We start from the raw sequence: 20,722 nt of genomic DNA, 5'->3' as shown, positions 1-20,722 counted from the left end.
AATGAGAAGCCCGCGCACGGCAACGAAGAGTAGCCCCCGCTCGCCGCAGCTAGAGAAAGCCCGCGCGCAACAACGAAGGCCCAACGCAGCCAAAAATAAATAAATTAAAAATAAATAAATAAATAAAAAGGAAAAAGAAAGGAAAATGGAGACATGGTGGCTTCTCCCTATATCTGCCATCTGCAGCAGAGACCAAACTTACTCTGTGTTGCTCCTGGGAGCAGAGCTGGGTAGCAGAGTGGCTACAGGCATAAGCCATGAGTCAGAGAGCCCTAAGTGGGGGCAGTGGGTGGGGGAAGGGAGTACTTGGTGAGATTTCTTCTCTCTACCCTCTTTCCCTTCGGTAACCTTGCTTTCATCTCTCTCCAGGGTTGAGGCTGGGCAGTGTGGGGAGAGGTACAGCCATCAGCAAAATTCTTTGACTTGAACTCTCGTGGGTGGGTGTTGCCTCTCTTGGCCCACATGGTGCTCAGAGCCACCTCCTCTCTGGGATGTTGCCATGAGTTCTTCAGAGAGTGTGCCCCACCAATCACTGGGAATTCTCACCTGCAACAGTAGGCCCTTCCAGGACTCCAGCGATAACAGGCCTGATCCTGGCACAGGCAGATGGGTGAGAGCGAGAGTGTTGCCTTAGTTCCCTGTTTCTGATGAAAGAGGGTGGTGGTGTATGTGTGAATGTTGTGTGCCTGCATGCACGTGAGAGTGCGAAGGTGTGCATACCTAGCTGGGAAGACCAGGGACTAGCCCAGAACAATAGAAATTGCTTTTGGTGGTGTGCTTTGGTGGAGGAAGGGGCCGCAGATTTCAGGGAACGCCATCCAACATCAGCCATAGCTGTTGCCAGGGAAAATGTGCCAGGACTTGAAAGGGTTAGAAGATCTGAGTAGAGACATTCTAGAGAGTTCTGAAAAGAATTCCAGAGATTTGCATCCAGATGTGGTTTTGCATAAGATGTGATGAGAAACACCCATCCTGTGCCATCACAGCTTTGAAAACATTACAGGCCATTTGTTTCTATGTTGTGCATTTGGAATCTGGAAGGGGGTAGCGTTTTAATGTTTTGAATCTCTCTGCAGCTCAGTGTTTCCTTAGAAATACCAGATTTCCATATACTCTTTAACAAGCTGGCTCCTGTTCCTCCCCTGATATTTCTCTCCTACTTATTTACAATTTTGGAAGCAGCTTTTAAAAGAGCAGTTTGTTGGGACATAAAATACAAACCAAAACCCTAACATTTCTCCCTGCTGTTGATGTTTGCTTTCCCCTCACTACACAGCTTACTCGCCAGCGTGAGCATGGCTTCCTTTTACAATATGTTACTAAGAGCCAAGGAAAAGTAATGATCTTTTCCTTGGCTCTTTGAATTACGAGGCGTCACATTGCTCGATTAAGCTTCAGTTGCTCTCTAGGGAAACTGGAGATGAAAATCCTTACTTCAGAGAATTGTCCAAATTCAATGAGATAACATATGTAAAGGGCCTGGCATGTTAAAATAGGGGTTCAGTAAATGCTAGCTCCCATATTATAAAGAAGCGGGAGACAGCACTGTTCAAAAAGCACACATCCATAGGTATAGTCAGTTCTGCTGTAATACCACATATGCATTCCCCCAAATCACCATCATTCTACAAAATTGCACAATAAAAAGTACAGATATCACTGGAATAATAAGCTAGGGGCACAACACTCAAAAACTTTGTCAGTGACGCATGGGAAAAGAGATAGGAACCTAATAGGATAGCACAGTTTTACACTTGTTAAATGGTTAAGAGGCACATAAATACAGTAAATATGGCATTTCACCTTGGACATGAAGTTGCTTTTGAAGCTCTACGAGTCCTTAATAGTCTTTTTTTTATAATACATTTTTTTTTTTAAAGGATGATAATTTTGAGAAACAGTGACCCCAGGGCAAGTTTAGGCAGTTCACATTCTATTGTATGATGGGTGGGGGACAACATTTAGTGCCATGTCAAATGAGTTTCTTAAATTTTTATTTATTTATTTATTTATTTATTTATTTAATTTATGGCTGTGTTGGGTCTTCGTTTCTGTGCGAGGGCTTTCTCTAGTTGCGGCAAGTGGGGGCCACTCTTCATCGCGGTGCGCGGGCCTCTCATTATCGCAGCCTCTCCTGTTGCGGAGCACAGGCTCCAGATGCGCAGGCTCAGCAATTGTGGCTCACGGGCCCAGTTGCTCCGTGGCATGTGGGATCTTCCCAGACCAGGGCTTGAACCCGTGTCCCCTGCATTGGCAGGCAGATTCTCAACCACTGCGCCACCAGGGAAGCCCTATAATACATTTTTTTAAATTAATTTAATTTAATTTATTTATTTTTGGCTGTGTTGGGTCTTTGTTGCTGCACACGGGCTTTCTCTAGTTGCAGCGAGCAGGGGCTACACTTCGTTGCGGTGCGCAGGCTTCTCATTATGGTGGCTTCTCTTGTTGCGGAGCATGGGCTCTAGGTGCGTGGGCTTCAGTAGTTGTGGCACGCAGGCTCAGTAGTTGTGGCTCGTGGGCTCCAGAGCGCAGGCTCAGTAGTTGTGGCGCACGGGCTTAATTGCTCCGCGGCACGTGGGATCTTCCCGGACCAGGGCTCGAACCCGTGTCCCCTGCATTAGCAGGCGGATTCTTAACCAGTGCGCCACCAGGGAAGCCCTGAAGTTTGCTTTTGGAAGTGGACTTCGGAAGGGCTGCAGCTTGTGTGTTATTGTGAAATGTTAGAACGTGGGTTATCTGGGCAGGTGTGGCTCACAACCCACACTGTAAACTCAAGTAGCTGGTAGATGTTTGAGGTGTGAGCACGTGTGCATTTTTGCATATTCCTGCAGGGCTTAGTTCAGCTAGGTGCAGTTTTCTGCATTCATTCGATGTTTTTTAAGGAAGAAATCAAGCATAAGCAAACAGAAAGTTTGTGCTAGGCACAAATTGTTCCCTAATGTATCACTTGCATTGAACGCATTTGTGTTTTCAAAACAAGCAGTATAGCAGAAATGATGTACTTAGCTGATGCTGTTGAATAAATGAATGAATAGTGGGTGGTCTAGATCAGTGATCCCCAACCTTTTCGGCACCAGGGACCGGTTTTGTGGAAGACAGTTTTTCCACTGATGGCGGTGGCGAGGGGGTGAGGGCTGGTTTCGGGATGATTCAAGTGCATTACATTTATTGTGCACTTTATTTCTATTATTATTACATTGTAATATATAATGAAATAATTATACAACTCACCATAATGCTGACAGGAGGCGGAGCTCAGGCCGTAATGTGAGGGATGGGGAGAAGCTGTAAATACAGATGAAGCTTCACTCGCTTGCCCGCCTCTCACCTCCTGCTGTGCGGCCCAGTTCCTAACAGGCCATGAATCGGTACTGGTCCGTCGGCCCAGGGGTTGGGGACCCCTGGTCTAGATGATAGAATAAGCATTATGCTACATTGTGGAAAGTACATTTGTAGCCTTTGGAATTGGATTTTAAAAAAACCATGGTCTTCTGGATTTCAAAAGTAATGGATAACTATTACAGAGCTTTTGATGCCTCCTCCTGCAGTGACCTTCAGTCTGTGCTTGGAAGAGCCCCTTCAGGGGTCGCTGGCAAAGGGAGGGGAGCTGTAAGGTTCCCTGCCCTCCTCCTCTTCAACCAGAGCCCTCAGGGTTGTATCTGCTTTTCTTTTTTGTTTTCTTTTGAAGAAAGGGTTCTGCTGCTAATTTACAAGTCTCCAAACCACCACTAGTGATTCAGTTGACCAAATTTTGTTTTACAAACTAGTTCTCAGGAATGTGTCTTTTTTTGAAGAAACATAATCCTCAGTTGGTACTATTGGGCTATGAATACTCCAGAATTAGTAGAATTTGACCAAGAAATACTCAAGTGGGGCTTCAAATTACCATTTTGCCTCCAAACTACTCAGCCAAGTCTCATCAGCAACGGTGCATGTGGGACTTCCTGTCAAATCCAATTCCAGTCTGGGCAGATCTCAGATGAAAGTTGATGGGCATTTAAATCTAGCGCATTGATGATGTTCTCTTCTCTTCACAGACACCAACAACATGATTTTCTTTCTTTTCATTTTTAGAGAGCTGGATTGAAAGATGTCTCAACGAAAGTGAAAACAAACGTTATTCTAGCCACACATCTCTGGGGAATGTTTCTAATGATGAAAGTAAGTGCTTGAAACTCATTCTTCCACGGTGTCCTGGATGCGGACTGTGTCCTGATGAGGAATGGTGCTTCTAGAATGCTAGACTGGGGCAAGTTACCTGAAACAAGAGGCTCTCCAGCCATTTATGAAATACCCCAGGCCCTCCCTGTAATATCCTGCAGTAAGGAGTGCAATGCAGTCAGGTGAACGTGGAAACTGAGGCCACGGCGCAAACTTGCTGTTTACACATTTTTATTGTCTGTGTCCCTAAAGACCCCATCTCAGTGATGCTCCAGTGGGAAAATGTGGACCTTGAATGGGAAAGGCCATTCCATGTAGATGTGGGTTTAAAGTGTGTCATGGGACTGTTGTTTTAGAGTCGTGAATGTCCTTGGTGTTTGAAAGTAACCGTTTCTCCTGGATCTTGGGCTTGGTGTTTGAAAGTAACCGTTTCTCCTGGATCTTGGGCTAGAGAATTGGTATTAATGGACAGATACAAACTGCTCTGTTTACACCTTTCCCTGTGTTATGTCAGACTGGGGCTGTGGGTGCCTTATATTAAGAGCAGAAGACTACTTGGGACTTGTATTTGTTCCTAAAGCACTGCAAAAAGGGGACAGCTTATTATAAAAGTCATTTCCAGCAGGGACAGAGTGTCTCTCTTGGTTGGTAAAGAGCATCTCCTTAGTTCAATTTTCTCGAAGATTCAGGGAATCTTCATGGAAGATTTAGCCATACTGTTGTATGTCACAGTAGTTTTTCTTTTTCATTGCTGCATAGTACTCCACTGTATGCATATATCACAACATATATATCAATCTAAACGTTGATGGATATTTAAATTGTTTCAAGTTTTTGACTGTTTCTTAAGCATCTCTGAACATTCTTTTTTTAAGTGTATTTTATTGTGGTGGAATATACCTAACATAAAATGTATCATTTTAACCATGTTAAGTATATAATTCAGTGGCATTCAGTACATTCCCCTTGTTTTGCAACCATCACCACCATCCACCTCCAGAACTTTTTACATCTCCCAGACTAAAATTCTGTACCCATTAAACAATAACTCTCCATCCCCCTTTCCCCCTAGTCCCTAGCAACTACTCTTCTACTTTCTGCCTCTATGAATTTGACTACTGTAAGAATCTCATTTAAGTGGAATCACATAGTATTTGTCCTTTTGTGACTGGCTAATTTCATTTAGCTTAATGTCTTCAGGGTTCATCAATGTTGTAGCATATATCAGAATTTCCTTCCTTTTTAAGGTTGAGTGACACTCGCTTGTATGTATATACCACATTTTGTTTATCTGTTCATCCACTGGTGGACATTTGGACTGTTTCTACCTTTTGGCTATTGTGAATAATGCTGCTATAAACATGGGTATACAAATACCTGGTCGATATCTGCTTTCAGTTCTTTTGGATATATAACCAGACGTGGAACTGCTGGATCATGTGGTAATTCTGTGTTTACTATTTTGAGGAACTGCCATATTTTCATGGTGGCTGCATCATTTTACATTCTCACCAATAATGTGCTAGAGTTCCAATTTCTCGACATCCTTGCCAATACTTGTTATTTTCTATTTTTCTGGGGGGTTTTTTTGTAATAGTCATTCCAGTGTATAAGGTAGTATCTAATTGTGGTTTTGATTTGTATTTCCCTAATGATTAGTGATGTTGAGCATCTTTTCATGTGCTTATTGACCATTTGTATATACACTTTGGAGAAATGCCTATTCAAGTCTTTTGACCATCTGTTAATCAGATTGTTTATTTTTGTTGTTGTTGAATTGTAGGAATTTCCCTAATGATTAGTGATGTTGAACATCTTTTCATGTGCTTACTGATTATTTGTATATATTCTTTTTTTTCTTAATTTTTTTAAAATTTATTTATTTTATTTTTGGTTGTGTTGGGTCTTAGTTTCTGTGCGAGGGCTTTCTCTAGTTGCGGCAAGCAGGGGCCACTCTTCATCGCGGTGCGTGGGCTTGTTACTATCGCGGCCTCTCCTGTTGTGGAGCACAGGCTCCAGACGCGCAGGCTCAGTAATTGTGGCTCACGGGCCTAGTCGCTCCGCGGCATGTGGGATCTTCCCAGACCAGGGCTCAAACCCATGTCCCCTGCATTGGCAGGCGGATTCTCAACCACTGCACCACCAGGGAAGCCCTGTATATATTCTTTGTAGAAATGTCTATTCAAGTCTTTTGACTGCTTTTAAATCAGATTGTTTACTTTATTGTTGGTAAATTGTAGTTCTTTATATATTTTGCATCTTAACCCCTTATCAGATATATGTTGTGCAAATATTTTTCTCTCATTCTTTGGGTTGCCTTTTACTCTGTTGATTGTGTTCTTTGATGCACAGAAGTTTTCAATTTTGATGTAGTCTAACTTATTTATTTTTTCTTTTGTTGCCTGTGCTTTGGTGTCATATCCAAGAAATCATTGCCAAATCCGATGTCATGAAGGTTTTACTCTATGTTTTCTTTCAAAAGTTTTATAGTTTTAGCTCTTATGTTTAGGTCTTTGATCCATTTTGAGTTAATTTTTATATATGGTATAAGGTAAGGATTCACATTCATTCTTTCGTTTGTGGATATCCATTTCTCTCAACACCATTTGTTGAAAAGACTGTGCTTTCCCCATTGAATGTTGACACCCTTGTCAAAAGTCATTTGACCATGTATGTATCTGGACTCTAGTCTGTTCATTGGTCTATATGTCTGTCTCTATGCCAGTACCACACTGTTTTAATTACTGTAGCTTTGGACTAAGTATTGAAATCAGGAAATGTGAGATCTTTAATGTTGTTCTTTTTCAAGATTGTTTTGGCTATTCGGAGTCCCTTGAGATTCCATATGAATTTTAGGATGGATTTTTCTATTTCTGCAAAAATGTGTTGTTAGGATTTTTATAGGGATTGCATCGAATCTATAGATCTCTTTGGATAGTATTGACATCTTAACAATATTAAGTCTTCCAGTCCATAAACACAGGATGTCTTCACATTTACTGATGTCTTCTTTAATTCTTTCAGCAATGTTTTATAGTTTCAGTGTACAAGCCTTTTGCTTCCTTGGTTAAGTTTATTTCTAAGTATTTTATTCTTTTTGGTGTTATTGTAAATAGAATTGTTTTCTTTCTTTTTTTAAATATTTATTTATTTGGCTGTGTCAGGTCTTTGTTGTGGCACGCCAGCTCTTCGTTGCAGCGCGCAGGCTTCTCTCTAGTTGTGGAGTGCGGGTTTTCTCTTCTCTAGTTGTGGCACAGGCTCCAGAGCATGTAGGCTCTGTAGTTTGTGGCACATGGGCTCTCTAGTTGAGGCGCGTGAGCTCAATAGTTGTGGCACTCGGGCTTTGTTGCCCCCCAGCATGTGGGATCTTAGTTCCCTGACCAAGGATTGAACCCTCATCCCCTGCATTGGAAGGCGGATTCTTTACCACTGGACCACCAGGGAAGTCCCTAGAGTTGTTTTCTTAATTTCCTTTTTGGATTGTTCATTGGTAGTGCAGAAAAATGCAGCTGACTTTGTATGTTGATTCTGTATCTTGCAACTTTGCTCAATTCATTATTAGTTCTAGCAGCGTGTGTGTGTGTTCTTCTTCTGGTAGTATGTTGAATAGAAGTGGCAAAAGTGTTCCTCATCTTAGAGGAAAAGCTTGTAGTCTTTCCACTGAGTATGATGTTTGCTGTGGGTTTTTCATATAGGCTTTACTCTGTTAAAATAGTTTTCTTCTCTTCCTATTTTGTTGAGTATTTTTATCATGAAAAGATTTTGAATTTTATCAAATGCTCTTTCTGCATCAATTGAGATGATCATGTGGTTGTTCTGTTAAAGTGGTTTATTATATGAACTGCTTTTTGTATGTTGAACTATCCTAGCATTCAAGTAATAATCCCACTTGGTCATAGTGTATAATCCTTTTAATACACTGTTGAATTATGTTAACTAGCATTTTCTTGGGGATTTTTGCATCACTGTACATAAAGGTTATTGATCTGTAGTTTTCTTATAGTGTCTTCATCTGGCTTTGATATCAGGGTAATGCTGGGCTTGTAGAATGAGTTTGGAAGTGTTCACTCCTCTTCCATTTTTTGGAAGAGTTTGAGAAGGATTGGTAGTCTGAATATTCTTGTGGACATCCTCTTTTGTGAACTACCTGTTCAGGATTTTACTTGTCAGGTTTTGTTGCTGTTGTTGTTGTTTGTTGTTGTTTTTCGATTGTGCTATTTGTCTTTCCCTTAATGATTTGTAAGAGTTGTTTTTATATTTTGAATAGGAGATATTTGTCAGATAAAAGTATTGAAGTTTGTGGTCTGCCTTTTTATTCTTTTAGTGGTATCTTTTGATGAACAGAAGTTCTTACTTCTAATAAAACCCAGTTTATCAGTGTTTTTCTTTTATAGTTAGTGCTTTTGTGTCATATTCAGAAATTTTTGCCTACCTAAGGTCATGAAGGTTTTCTTCATGTTATTATCTAGAAGTTTTATTATTTTACCTTTTACTTTTCTATCAACAGACATCTGGAATTTTTATAAATGGTGTGAGGGAGGAGTCAAAATTCTTTTTTTATTTTTAATTTTGACTGATAGAGTACCATTTTTTCTGAAAAGAATGTTCTTTACCCACTGGTCATAAATCAGGAGATCATATACATGTGGATCTATGTCTTGATCTTTATTCTGAATCATTGGTCTTCTGTCTGTTTTAGAGCCAGTACAATAGTCTTTATTACTGTAACTTTTATGGTACATTGTAATACATGGTGGCATAAGACCTCTTTTTCAAGATGGTTTTGGTTAAGTTCTTAATATTTCTATATAGATTTTAGAATCAGCTTATCTATTTTCACATGCACAAAAAAAATCGAGGATTTTGATTGGGATTACATTGTATCCACAGTTAATTTCAGAAGAATAACATCTTGCCGACATCAAATTTCTAATCTGTGTATGTGCTTTAAACCTCCATGTGTTAGATGGCCTTTAGTTTCTCTCAGCAGTGTTTTGTAGATTTCAGTGTAGAGATTTTGTACATCTTTCATTAGATTTATTCCTAGATAATTGATATTTTTCAGTACTACTGTAAGTAGTATTATTTTTAAATGTTTTCTAATTGTCAGTTGCTAGTATATGAAAATGCAATTTATTTTTTAGATAATGACTGTAACCAGGCACTTTGCTAAATTTGCTTATTATTTATGAGTTTACTATGAACATAATCATGTCACCGGATAATGATAGTTTTGCATTTTCTTTTATAGTCTTCATATTTTTATTTCTTTTCTGTGCCTTAGTGCACCTGCTGGGACCTCTACTGCAGCGTTGAGTTGAAGTGGTGATAGCAGACATTATTGCCTTGTTCCTTACCTAGGGGAAAACATTTAATGTTTCACCACTAAGCATGATGGTTGTTATGAAGTTCTTGTAGATATCATTTTTGAATCCCTGGTTTGCTGAGAGACTTTTCTTGAATGGGTGTTGAACTTTATCAAATGGTTTACTGAGCTGAACATATGAGCTGATCATATGGTTTTCTCCTTTATTCTGTTAATGTCGTGAATTACATTGATTAAGTTTTTGAATGTTAAACCAATCTTGCATTCCTAGAAGACACTGCACTTGGTCAAAAGTTTAATTTTTGTATTTTTCTAGGTTAGATTGACTACTATTTTGTTAAGAATTTTGACATCTCTGTTTATGAGATTTATTGACCAATGATTTTCCTTTTATCCTCGTCAGGTTTTGGCATCAAGATTATACAGTCCTTATAAAAAGATGTGGAAACTTTTTTTTTTTCTGCTCTTTTGAAAAGTTTGTGTAAGATTGGCTTCATTTATTTCTTAAATATTAGGAAAAACTTAACACTGAAGTCATCTGGGTTTGGAGTTTTCCTTGAGGGAAAGTTTTTAATGATGGATTCAGTTTTTAAAATAGCAATAGAATTATTCATATTTTTCTATTTCTTGTTTTGTTACTTTAAGCAAATTGTTATTTTTAAGGAATTCATTTCATCTAAATTTTCAAATTTATTTACATGACATTGTTTAAATTTTCCTTTTATTACTTTGTGTCGTGTTTTTAGCATCTATAATATTGTCCTCCTTTCATTTCTAATATGTTTTCTCTATTTTTCTTGATCAGTTTTGCCAGAGTTTATCAACTGTATTAGTCTTTGCAGGTATCCAACTTTTGGCTTTTTTTTTTTTCTCAATTTACATCTTTTAAAAATTTCATTTACTTTTGCTCTTTTCTCTAGTTTTTCCTTCCTTATACTTTCTTTGAGTTTAATTTTTTGTCTTTTTCTATTGTGAGATAGACATCTAGATCATTGATTTTCAGCCTTTTCTAAGATAGACATTTAGTTATAAAATTTCCTCTAAGTACTACTTAACTGTATCACATAATTCTTCTGGTGTCATACTTTCATTACCATACAGTCAAACTTACTTTCTAATTCCTACTGTGATTTCTTATTTTACCCATGATTCATTTAGAAATCTATTGCTTAATTTCTAAAAACTTGGGGATTTCCTAGTTGCCTTTCTGTTACTGATTTCTATTATAATCCACTGTGGTCAGAGAACATATTCTGTATGACTTCAATACTTAAAATTAGTGAGACTTGCTTTTTTGTCCAAACATATGGTCTATTTGGCAAATGCACATGTATGCTTGTAAAGAATGTGTATTCTGCTGTTTTTGGATGGAATGTTCTGTAACTATCAATTAGGTCAGGTTGGTTAATCATGTTATTCAGATGTGCCATATCCTTATGGATTTTGTTGTTGTCTATAAGGTACTGAAAGAGGTGCTATATTGTGGTTATCTATCTCCTCAGTTTTGTTAATTCCTGCTTTACGTGTTTTGAAGTGTTCATTTCTTAGAAATTTAGTATTGTTGTATCCTCTTGTTGAAATGATCCTTTTTATCATTATTAGATGTGCCTCCTTATTTCTAGTAATACTTCTTGCCTTCAAGTCTATTTTGTCTGATATTAATATGACTACACCAGCTTTCTTTTTTATTGGGGTTGTTACGGTGTATCTTTGTCTTTTAATTTTCAACCTTTCTGAATTCAATATTAAGATTTTTTATATAGTTTTAAAAAGCCAGTCAGATAATCTTTATCTTTAATTGGAATATTTAGATCATTTAAATTTAATATAATTACTTACATTGTTGGGCTTAAATCAACAAACTTGGTATTGTATTTAATTTTTATTTCTCCCATCTGACTTTATTTCTTTATTCCTCCCTTGTTCCCTTTTTGGGAAGGATTAATATAGTTAAATATTTTTAATGTTTTTCTCTGCTAGCTTTCCAATTAGATATTCTTTTAGAGTGTTTCTCTCGGGGATTACACTATGTACCCTTCCTTTCATGTCTGCCTCACGTTAATCCTTCCCCCACTTCAAATACAGTGCACGAACACTGTCATAGTTTAACCTCATTTACCACTTTCCCACCCTCTGTGCCATTGCTTTAATGTATCTTACATCTACATATGTTATAAGCCCTATAAGACATTATTATTATTATTGTTTTAAATATTAGTCATTCACATATTTTAATATGTGAATGTATTTATTCACATATTTGCCCTTTCCAGGGCTCATCATTCTTGTCAGCAAGTCCATGTTTCCATCTGGGATCATTATTTCTTTAACCCAAAGAAACTCCTTTGCTATTTCTGGTAGTGCAGTATAGAGTAGTGTAGATCATGAAAAACATTGTTATTTCACCTACATTTTTGAAGGACGTTTTTGCTGGATATAGAATTCTAGTCTGGTAAGATTTTTTTCCTTTCAACCCTTTAAAATTTTTATTGCATTGTCTTCTGGCTTCTAAAAGTTAGTCATCAGACTTATTTTTTACTCCTTTGAATACAATGTCTTTTTGTCTCAGGCAAAAGATTTTTTTCCTTCTCTTTAGTTTACAGCTGTTTGACTATGATGTACATAAACATGATTTTCTTATATTTTTCCTTCTTGGGTTCACTGAGCTTCTAGCATCTGTGGGTTGTCATTCATGAAATTTGTAAAATTGTTCACCATTGTCTCTTCAAATATCTTTTCTGCCTCATTCTCCCTTATCTCCTTCTGAAATTCCAGTTACATGAATACTAGACCTTTGACTGTACCCCATATGTTTCTTACGCTCTGCTCTGGTTTGTCCATTTTTCTCTCTTCATTCTTCAGTTTGGTGTATCCTGTTGACATCATTTTCAGTTCTCAATTCCCATTTTCTGTCATGTCTAGAGTCTGCTATTAAGCCCATCCAAGTTATCTTTTTTTTTTTATAGTTTTCTGGTCTATTTTCATTTATTTATTCATTCATTCATTTATTTATCTATTTATTTGGCTGCACTGGGTCTTAGTTGTGGCACGCGAGATCTTCGTTGTGGCATGAGGGATCTTTCTTTAGTTGTGGCATGCGGGATCTTTTTTTTGCAGCATGAGGTATCTTTAGTTGTGGCATGTGAACTCTTAGTTGTGGCACATGGTATCTAGTTCCCTGACCACAGATCAAACCCGGGCCCCCTGCATTGGGAGCTTGGAGTCCTAGCCACTGGACCACCAGGGAAGTCCCCTACCCAAGTTATCTTAATTTCAGATATTGTATTCTTTCTTTTATGGTAGATGTTCAGTTGATTCTTTTTTTTTTTTCCCAAATCTCAGTTGATATTCTACATTTTTCGTCTGTTTTGTCCATCACTTCCTCTATTTTGACTGTCCTTTCCTCTATCTCCTTAACCTTACTAACCATAGTTATTTTAAAGTCTCTGTCTGATAACTCTAATATCTCAGTCATCTCTGGAGCTATTTCTATTATCTGTTTTTTCCTTGGATTTCAGGGTTTTGGTCTTGTTTTTCAATATACCTTATAGTTTTTGATTCAGTGCTCGACATTATGGATGCAAAGTTGGAGAGGTTTTGAGTGAATTATGTTAACATCCTCCACAGAATGTTAAATTTTGTTCTAGCAGGCAGATAGAGAACCAGCAAGTCTCCTTGATCCTGTCAAGCCTTGGTTAAGTCCAGTCTATTTCAGTTTTGTCCATACTACCAGAGTGTGGTCTTTACTCCTAGGTCATAGCTTTTCTGGGTCCACAACTGAAAGCCCTGGGTATTTACCAAGTTCCTTCTACCTTGACCCAGCTTGAACTCCAACTTCTGACACCCTAGCTAATCAATGACCAGCTCTTTAGCCTCTAAGCTGATGTTTTCTCTTTGGTTTTTTTGGTTTCTCACTCTTTGCATGTGCAGCATAGGAATGGGCTAAAGACTTGAGGGGAGTTTGAATGCAGGCATGTCTGTCTTCTCTTCTCTCTGGAATGTTGCTCCTTATATCTTAGCCACTCTGTCATCTCCAAACTCTGACTTCAGTCTCATCAGCCCAATAGACTACACTCTTTGCTTAGGTTCCAGTGTAGCAATTTAGAAATATCCTCAGGAACAAATTTAGGGTTGATGTGGAGCTCATGTTGGTGCCAGTGCTAGATCTAAAACGTGGGCCACCTGACTCCTATCAGTCCATATTTTGTTTTTGCTTTCAAAACCAAAAATACTACATTAAAGAAATATACCCCCTGGCTATATGAGTCATGCGTGTATATATTTGAAAAATGTAGGGGAAAAGATATGAGGAAGAAAAATAATTGCCTCTATCCTGCTATCCAGAGGTAACCACTCTTGATGTTTTTGTATTTCCTTCTGGTTGTTCTTCTAAGCATATATTGTTAAACAAAGTTTCATATATGTATATATTTATAGTTAATATGTATATATGGCTATCATCTGTTAAGCAATGAGAAGTGCTTTAATTCCAATATTTCATTCAGTTATCACAGTGGTCCTAGGAGGTAACTTATTCTTATGAGCTTCAATTATACATGTGAAAACTGAGGCTCAAAGGTGTTACGTAATTTTCCCAAAGTTACACGGCTGGTAAGTGGTAGAGCTAGGATTTCAGCCCAGGTCTGTATGTGTGCCTTTGAACATTAGGCAGTTAGTCTTTGCACTGTTCTGCCTCTCAGAAGGTAATGCTTCAAAGACTTGCCATTGAGGATTTCATACCTTGTCCATAGGGATACCAAGGCCAGAGCTAGGAAGGCCCACCACTCCCTCTCAGTGGCTGATTGGTATGTTAATACTTGTCTGTGCCTTGTCATCTCTTCCACTCGACTGAAAGCCCCATGGGGGCGGCAATGTTGTGTGGTTCACTGTTGTAACCCCAGGTCTTGGCACATAGTGGGGGCCTTAGAATATGGTTGAAGTTTCAAAAATGAATTTTTCTCTTAATTTTAGTATTTTAAGAATGTTTTGGATTGTAAAAGACAGTTACCTGACAGTGGTTTAAACTGTGTAAATATTTACTATCTTATTTAACCAGAAGACGAGAGGTGGAAAGTTCCTAGGTTTATTCAAGAGCTCAACATCATCCGGGACCCAGGCTCTGTATGTATTTCTGCTAAGTCTTCCAAAGTTGTTGGCGTTTTGTCCTCATGTTGGCTTGTGACCTCATGGTCACAAGATTGCTGCTTCAGGTCCAGGATTCAGGTCCACATTTAAAACAGATGGATGGGGCAAGGGGAGGCACCAGGTAGCTTTCCTCTTATGTGTTTTCCTTTTATCAGAAAACAACAATAGGGACTTCCCTGGTGGTCCAGTGGTTAAGACACTGCACTTCCATTGCAGGGGCATGGGTTCAGTCCCTGGTTGGGGAAATGAGATCCCTCATGGCATGCAGAGCAGCCAAATAAATAAATAAATAAATTAATTAATTAATTAATTTTAAAAAAGGAAGAAGAAGAAAACAGCTTTCCCAGAAGCCCTCTGTAGACATTTTTTTTTTTATTTTGTTTGTTTGTGTCCAAAACTTTATCTAGTAGCTGAAAGGGAAAAGATGAGAGTGAATATTTGTCAAAATAATAGAAAAGAGTAGAATTATGATGGTTGGATTGCCCCCACTTCAAATCCAGCCTGTCTCTTGTTTTTATACAGCCCATGATCTAAAATATTTTTGTTTTGTTTTTTCCTTTTTCTTTTCTTTTTTAAAATTTTTAAAAAATTTTATTTATTTATTTTTTTATACAGCAGGTTCTTATTAGTTATCCATTTTATACATATTAGTGTATACATGTTAATCCCAATCGCTCAATTCATCACACCACCCCTTGCCCCCGCCACTTTCCCCCCTTGGTGTCCATACATTTGTTCTCTACATCTGTGTCTCAGCTTCTGCTCTGCAAACCAGTTCATCTGTACCATTTTTCTAGGTTCCACATACATGAGTTAATATACGATATTTGTTTTTCTCTTTCTGACTTACTTCACTCTGTATGACAGTCTCTAGATCCATCCATGTCTCTACAGATGAACCAATTTCCTTCCTTTTTATGGCTGAGTAATATTCCATTGTATATATGTACCACATCTTCTTTATCCATTCGTCTGTCGATGGGCATTTAGGTTGCTTCCATGACCTGGCTATTGTAAATAGTGCTGCAGTGAACACTGGGGTACATGTGCCTTTTTGAATTATGGTTTTCTTTAGGTATATGCCCAGTAGTGGGATTGCTGGGTTATACGGTAATTCTATTCTTAGTTTTTTAAGGAGCCTCCATACTGTTCTCCATAGTGGCTGTATCAATTTACAATCCCACCAACAGTGCAAGAGGGTTCCCTTTTCTCCACACCCTCTCCAGCATTTGTTGTTTGTAGATTTCCTGATGATGCCCATTCTAAGTGGTGTGAGGTGATAACTCATTGCAGTTTTGATTTGCATTGCTCTAATATGTAGTGATGTTGACCAGCTTTTCATGTGCTTCTTGGCCATCTGTATGTCTTCTTTGGAGAAATGTCTATTTAGGTCCTCTGCCCATTTTTCGATTGGGTTGTTTGTTTTTTTAATATTGAGCTGCATGAGCTGTTTATATATTTTGGAGATTAATCCTTTGTCTGTTCATTCATTTGCAAATATTTTCTCCCATTTTGAGGGTTGTCTTTTTGTCTTGTTTGTAGTTTCCTTTGCTTTGCAAAAGCTTTTAAGTTTCCTTAGGTCCCATTTGTTTATTTTTGTTTTTATTTCCGTTACTATAGGAGGTGGATCAAAGAAGGTCTTGCTGTGATTTATGTCAAAGAGTGTTCTTCCTATGTTTTCCTCTAAGAGTTTTATAGTGTCCGGTCTTACATTTAGGTCTCTAATCCATTTTGAGTTTATTTTTGTGTACGGTGTTAGCGAGTATTCTAAATTCATTCTTTTACATGTAGCTGTCCAGTTTTCCCAGCACCACTTATTGGAGAGACTGTCGTTTCTCCATTGTATATCCTTGCCTCCTTCTTATAGATTAGTTGACCATAGGTACGTGGGTTTATCTCTGGAATTTCTATCCTGTTCCATTGATCTGTATTTCTGTTTTTGTGTCAGTACCATACTGTCTTGATTACTGTAGCTTTGTAGTATAGTCTGATATCAGGGAGTCTTATTCCTCCAGCTCGGTTTCTTTCCCTCAAGACTGCTTTGGCTATTCAGGGTCTTTTGTGTCTCCATACAAATTTTAGGATATTTTGTTCTAGTTCTGTAAAAAATGCCATTGGTAACTTGCTAGGGGTTGCACTGAATCTGTAGATTGCTTTGGGTAGTATAGTCATTTTCACAATATTGATTCTTCCAATCCAAGAACATGGTATATCTCTCCATCTGTTTCTATCATCTTTAATTTCTTTCATCAGTGTCTTATACTTTTCTGCATACAGGCCTTTTGTCTCCTTAGGTAGGTTTATTCCTAGGTATTTTATTCTTTTTGTTGCAGTGGTAAATGGGAGTGTTTCCTTAATTTCTCTTTCAGATTTTTCATCATTAGTGTATAGGAATGCAAGAGATTTCTGTGCTTTAATTTTGTATCCTACAACTTTACCAAATTCATTGATTAGCTCTAGTAGTGTTCTGGTGGCGTCTTTAGGATTCTCTATGTATAGTATCATGTCATCTGCAAACAGTGAAAGTTTTACTTCTTCTTTTCCAATTTGTATTCCTTTTATTTCATTTTCCTCTCTGATTGCCGTGGCTAGGACTTCCAAAACTATGTTGAATAATAGTGGTGAGAGTGGACATCCTTTTCTTGTTCCCTATCTTAGAGGAAATGCTTTCAGTTTTTCACCATTAAGAATGATGTTTGCTGTGGGTTTGTCATATATGGCCTTTTATTATGTTGAGGTAGGTTCCCTCTATGCCCACTTTCTGGAGACTTTTTATCATAAATGGGTGTTGAATTTTGTCACAAGCTTTTTCTGCATCTATTGAGATGATCATATGGCTTTTCTTCTTCAATATGTTAATATGGTGTATCACATTGATTGATTTGCATATATTGAAGAATCCTTGCATCCCTGGGATAAATCCCACTTGATCATCATGTATGATCCTTTTAACGTGTTGTTGGATTCGGTTTGCTAGTATTTTCTTGAGGATTTTTGCATCTGTATTCATCAGTGATGTTGGTCTGTAATTTTCTTTTTTTGTAGTATCTTTGTCTGGTTTTGGTATCAGGGTGATGGTGGCCTCATAGAATGAGTTTAGGAGTGTTCCTTCCTCTGCAATTGTTTGGAAGAGTTTGAGAAGGATAGGTGTTAGCTCTTCTCTAAATGTTTGATAGAATTCACCTGTGAAGCCATCAGGTCCTAGACTTTTGTTTGTTGGAAGAGTTTTAATCACAGTTTCAATTTCATGACTTGTGATTGGTCTGTTCATATTTTCTATTTCTTCCTGGTTCAGTCTTGGAAGATTATACCTTTCTAAGAATTTGTCCATTTCTTCCAGGTTGTCCATTTTATTGGCATAGAGTTGCTTATAGTAGTCTCTTAGGATGCTTTGTATTTCTGCAGTGTCTGTTGTAACTTCTCCTTTTTCATTTCTAATTTTATTGATTTGAGTCCTCTCCCTCTTTTTCTTGATGAGTCTGGCTAATGGTTTATCAATTTTGTTTACCTTCTCAAAGAACCAGCTTTTACTTCTATTGATCTTTGCTATTGTTTTCTTTGTTTCTATTTCATTTATTTCTGCTCTGATCTTTATGGTTTCTTTCCTTCTGCTAACTTTGGGTTTTGTTTGTTCTTTCAACAGTTCGTTTAGGTGTAAGGTTAGGTTGTTTATTTGAGAATTTTCTTGTTTCTTGAGGTACGCTTGTATAGCTATAAACTTCCCTCTTAGAACTGCTTTTGCTGCATTCCATAGGTTTTGGATCATCGTGCTTTCATTGTCATTTGTCTCTAGGTATTTTTTGATTTCCTCTTTGATTTCCTCAGTGATCTCTTGGTTATTTAGTAACGTATTGTTTAGCCTCCATGTGTTTGTGTTTTTTACATTTTTTTCCTTGTAATTGATTTCTAATCTCATAGCATTGTGGTCAGAAAAGATGCTTGATATGATTTCAGTTTTCTTAAATTTACTGAGGCTTGATTTGTGAACCAAGATGTGATCTATCCTGGAGACTATTCTGTGCACACCTGAGAAGAAAGTGTAATCTGCTGTTTTTGGATGGAATGTCCTATAAATATCAATTAAATCTATCTGGTCTATTGTGTCATTTAAAGTTTGTGTTTCCTTATTAATTTTCTGTTTGGATGATCTGTCCATTGGTGTAAGTGAGGTGTTAAAGTCCCCACTATTATTGTGTTGCTGTCGGTTTCCTCTTTTATAGCTGTTAGCAGTTGCCTTATGTATTGAGGTGCTCCTATGTTGGGTGCCTATATATTTATAATTGTTATATCTTCTTTTTGGATTGATCCCTTGATCATTATGTAGTGTCCTTCTTTGTCCCTTGTAACATTCTTTATTTTAAAGTCTAGTTTATATGATATGAGTATTGCTACTCCACATTTCTTTTGATTTCCATTTGCATGGAATATCTTTTTCCATCCCCTCACTTTCAGTCTGTATGTGTCCCTAGGTCTGAAGTGGGTCTCTTGTAGACAGCATATATATGGGTCTTGTTTTTGTATCCATTCAGCAAGCCTGTGTCTTTTGGTTGGAGCATTTAATGCATTCACATTTAAGGTAATTATCGATATGTATGTTCCTATTACAACTTTCTTAATTGTAATGGGTTTGTTTTTGTAGGTCCTTTTGTTCTCTTGTGTTTCCCACTTAGAGAAGTTCCTTTAGCATTTGTTGTAGAGCTGATTTGGTGGTGCTGAATTCTCTTAGCTTTTGCTTGTCTGAAAATCTTTTGACTTCTCCATCGAATCTGAATGAGATCCTTGCTGGGTAGAGTAATCTTGTTTGTAGGTTCTTCCCTTTCATCACTTTAAGTATATCATGCCACTCCCTTCTGGCTTGTAGAGTTTCTGCTGAGAAATCAGTTGTTAACCTTATGGGAGTTCCCTTGTATGTTATTTGTTGTTTTTCCCATGTTGCTTTCAGTGATTTTTCTTTGTCTTTAATTTTTGTCAGTTTGATTACTATGTGTCTTGGCATGATTCTCCTTGCGTTTATCCTGCCTGGGACTCTCTGCGCTTCCTGGACTTGGGTGGCTATTTCCTTTCCCATGTTAGGGAAGTTTTCGACTATAATCTTTTCAGATATTTTCTTGGGTCCTTTCTCTCTGTCTTCTCCTTCTGGGACCCTCTATAATGTGAATGTTGTTGCGTTTAATGTTGTCCCAGAGTTCTCTTAGGCTGTCTTCATTTCTTTTCATTCTTTTTTCTTTATTCTGTTCTCCAGCAGTGAATTCCATCATTTTGTCTTCCAGGTCACTTATCCGTTCTTCTGCCTCAGTTATTCTGCTATTGATTCCTTCTAGTGTAGTTTTCATTTCAGTTATTGTATTGTTCATCTCTGTTTGTTTGTTCTTTAATTCTTCTAGGTCTTTGTTAATCATTTCTTGCATCTCCTTGATCTTTGCCTCCATTCTTTTTCCGAGGTCCTGGATCATCTTCACTATCATTATTCTGATTTCTTTTTCTGGAAGGTTGCCTATCTCCACTTCATTTAGTTGTTTTTCTGGGGTTTTATCTTGTTCCTTCATCTGGTACATAGCCTCTGCCTTTTCATCTTTTCTATCTTTCTGTGAATGTGGTTTTTGTTCCACAGGCTGCAGGATTGTAGTTCTTCTTGCTTCTGCTCTCTGCCTTCTGGTGGATGAGGCTATCTAAGAGGCTTGTGCAAGTTTCCTGATGGGAGGGACTGGTGGTGGGTAGAGCTGGGTGTTGCTCTGGTGGGCAGAGCTCAGTAAAGCTTTAATCCACTTGTCTGCTGATGGGTGGGGCTGAGTTTCCTCCCTGTTGATTGTTTGGCCTGAGGCAACCCAACAGTGGAGCCTACTCAGGCTCTTTGGTGGGGCTAATGGCAGACTCTGGGAGGGCTCACACCAAGGAGTACTTCCCAGAACTTCTGCTGCCAGTGTCCTTGTCCTCACGGTGAGCCACAGCTACCCTCCACCTCTGCAGGAAACCCTCCAACACTAGCAGGTAGGTCTGGTTCAGTCTCCTATGGGGTCAGTGCTCCTTCTGCCTGGGTCCCGATGAGCACAGTACTTTGTGTGTGCCCTCCAAGAGTGGAGTCTCTGTTTC

The 20,722-nt window shown here is 38.1% G+C and overlaps 1 protein-coding gene across 3 annotated transcripts in view; it reads left to right on the top strand.

Moving 5' to 3' along the window:
- Nucleotides 1-20,722, top strand: part of RFX4 (regulatory factor X4) — a 166,001-nt gene that overhangs the window by 23,594 nt on the left and 121,685 nt on the right. For all 3 annotated transcript variants that reach the window (XM_082419391.1, XM_082419390.1, XM_082419389.1), the window contains exon 2: nt 4,075-4,161. In XM_082419391.1, the coding sequence (XP_082275517.1) occupies nt 4,075-4,161 (87 nt within the window). The remainder of the gene's footprint in view (nt 1-4,074; nt 4,162-20,722) is intronic.

Source organism: Balaenoptera physalus, assembly GCF_965194825.1.
Source record: "Balaenoptera physalus genome assembly, chromosome: 13".
Lineage (NCBI taxonomy): Eukaryota > Metazoa > Chordata > Mammalia > Artiodactyla > Balaenopteridae > Balaenoptera > Balaenoptera physalus.
Note: the sequence above shows the minus strand (reverse complement) of the source record. Positions and strands in the feature narration are given on the sequence as shown.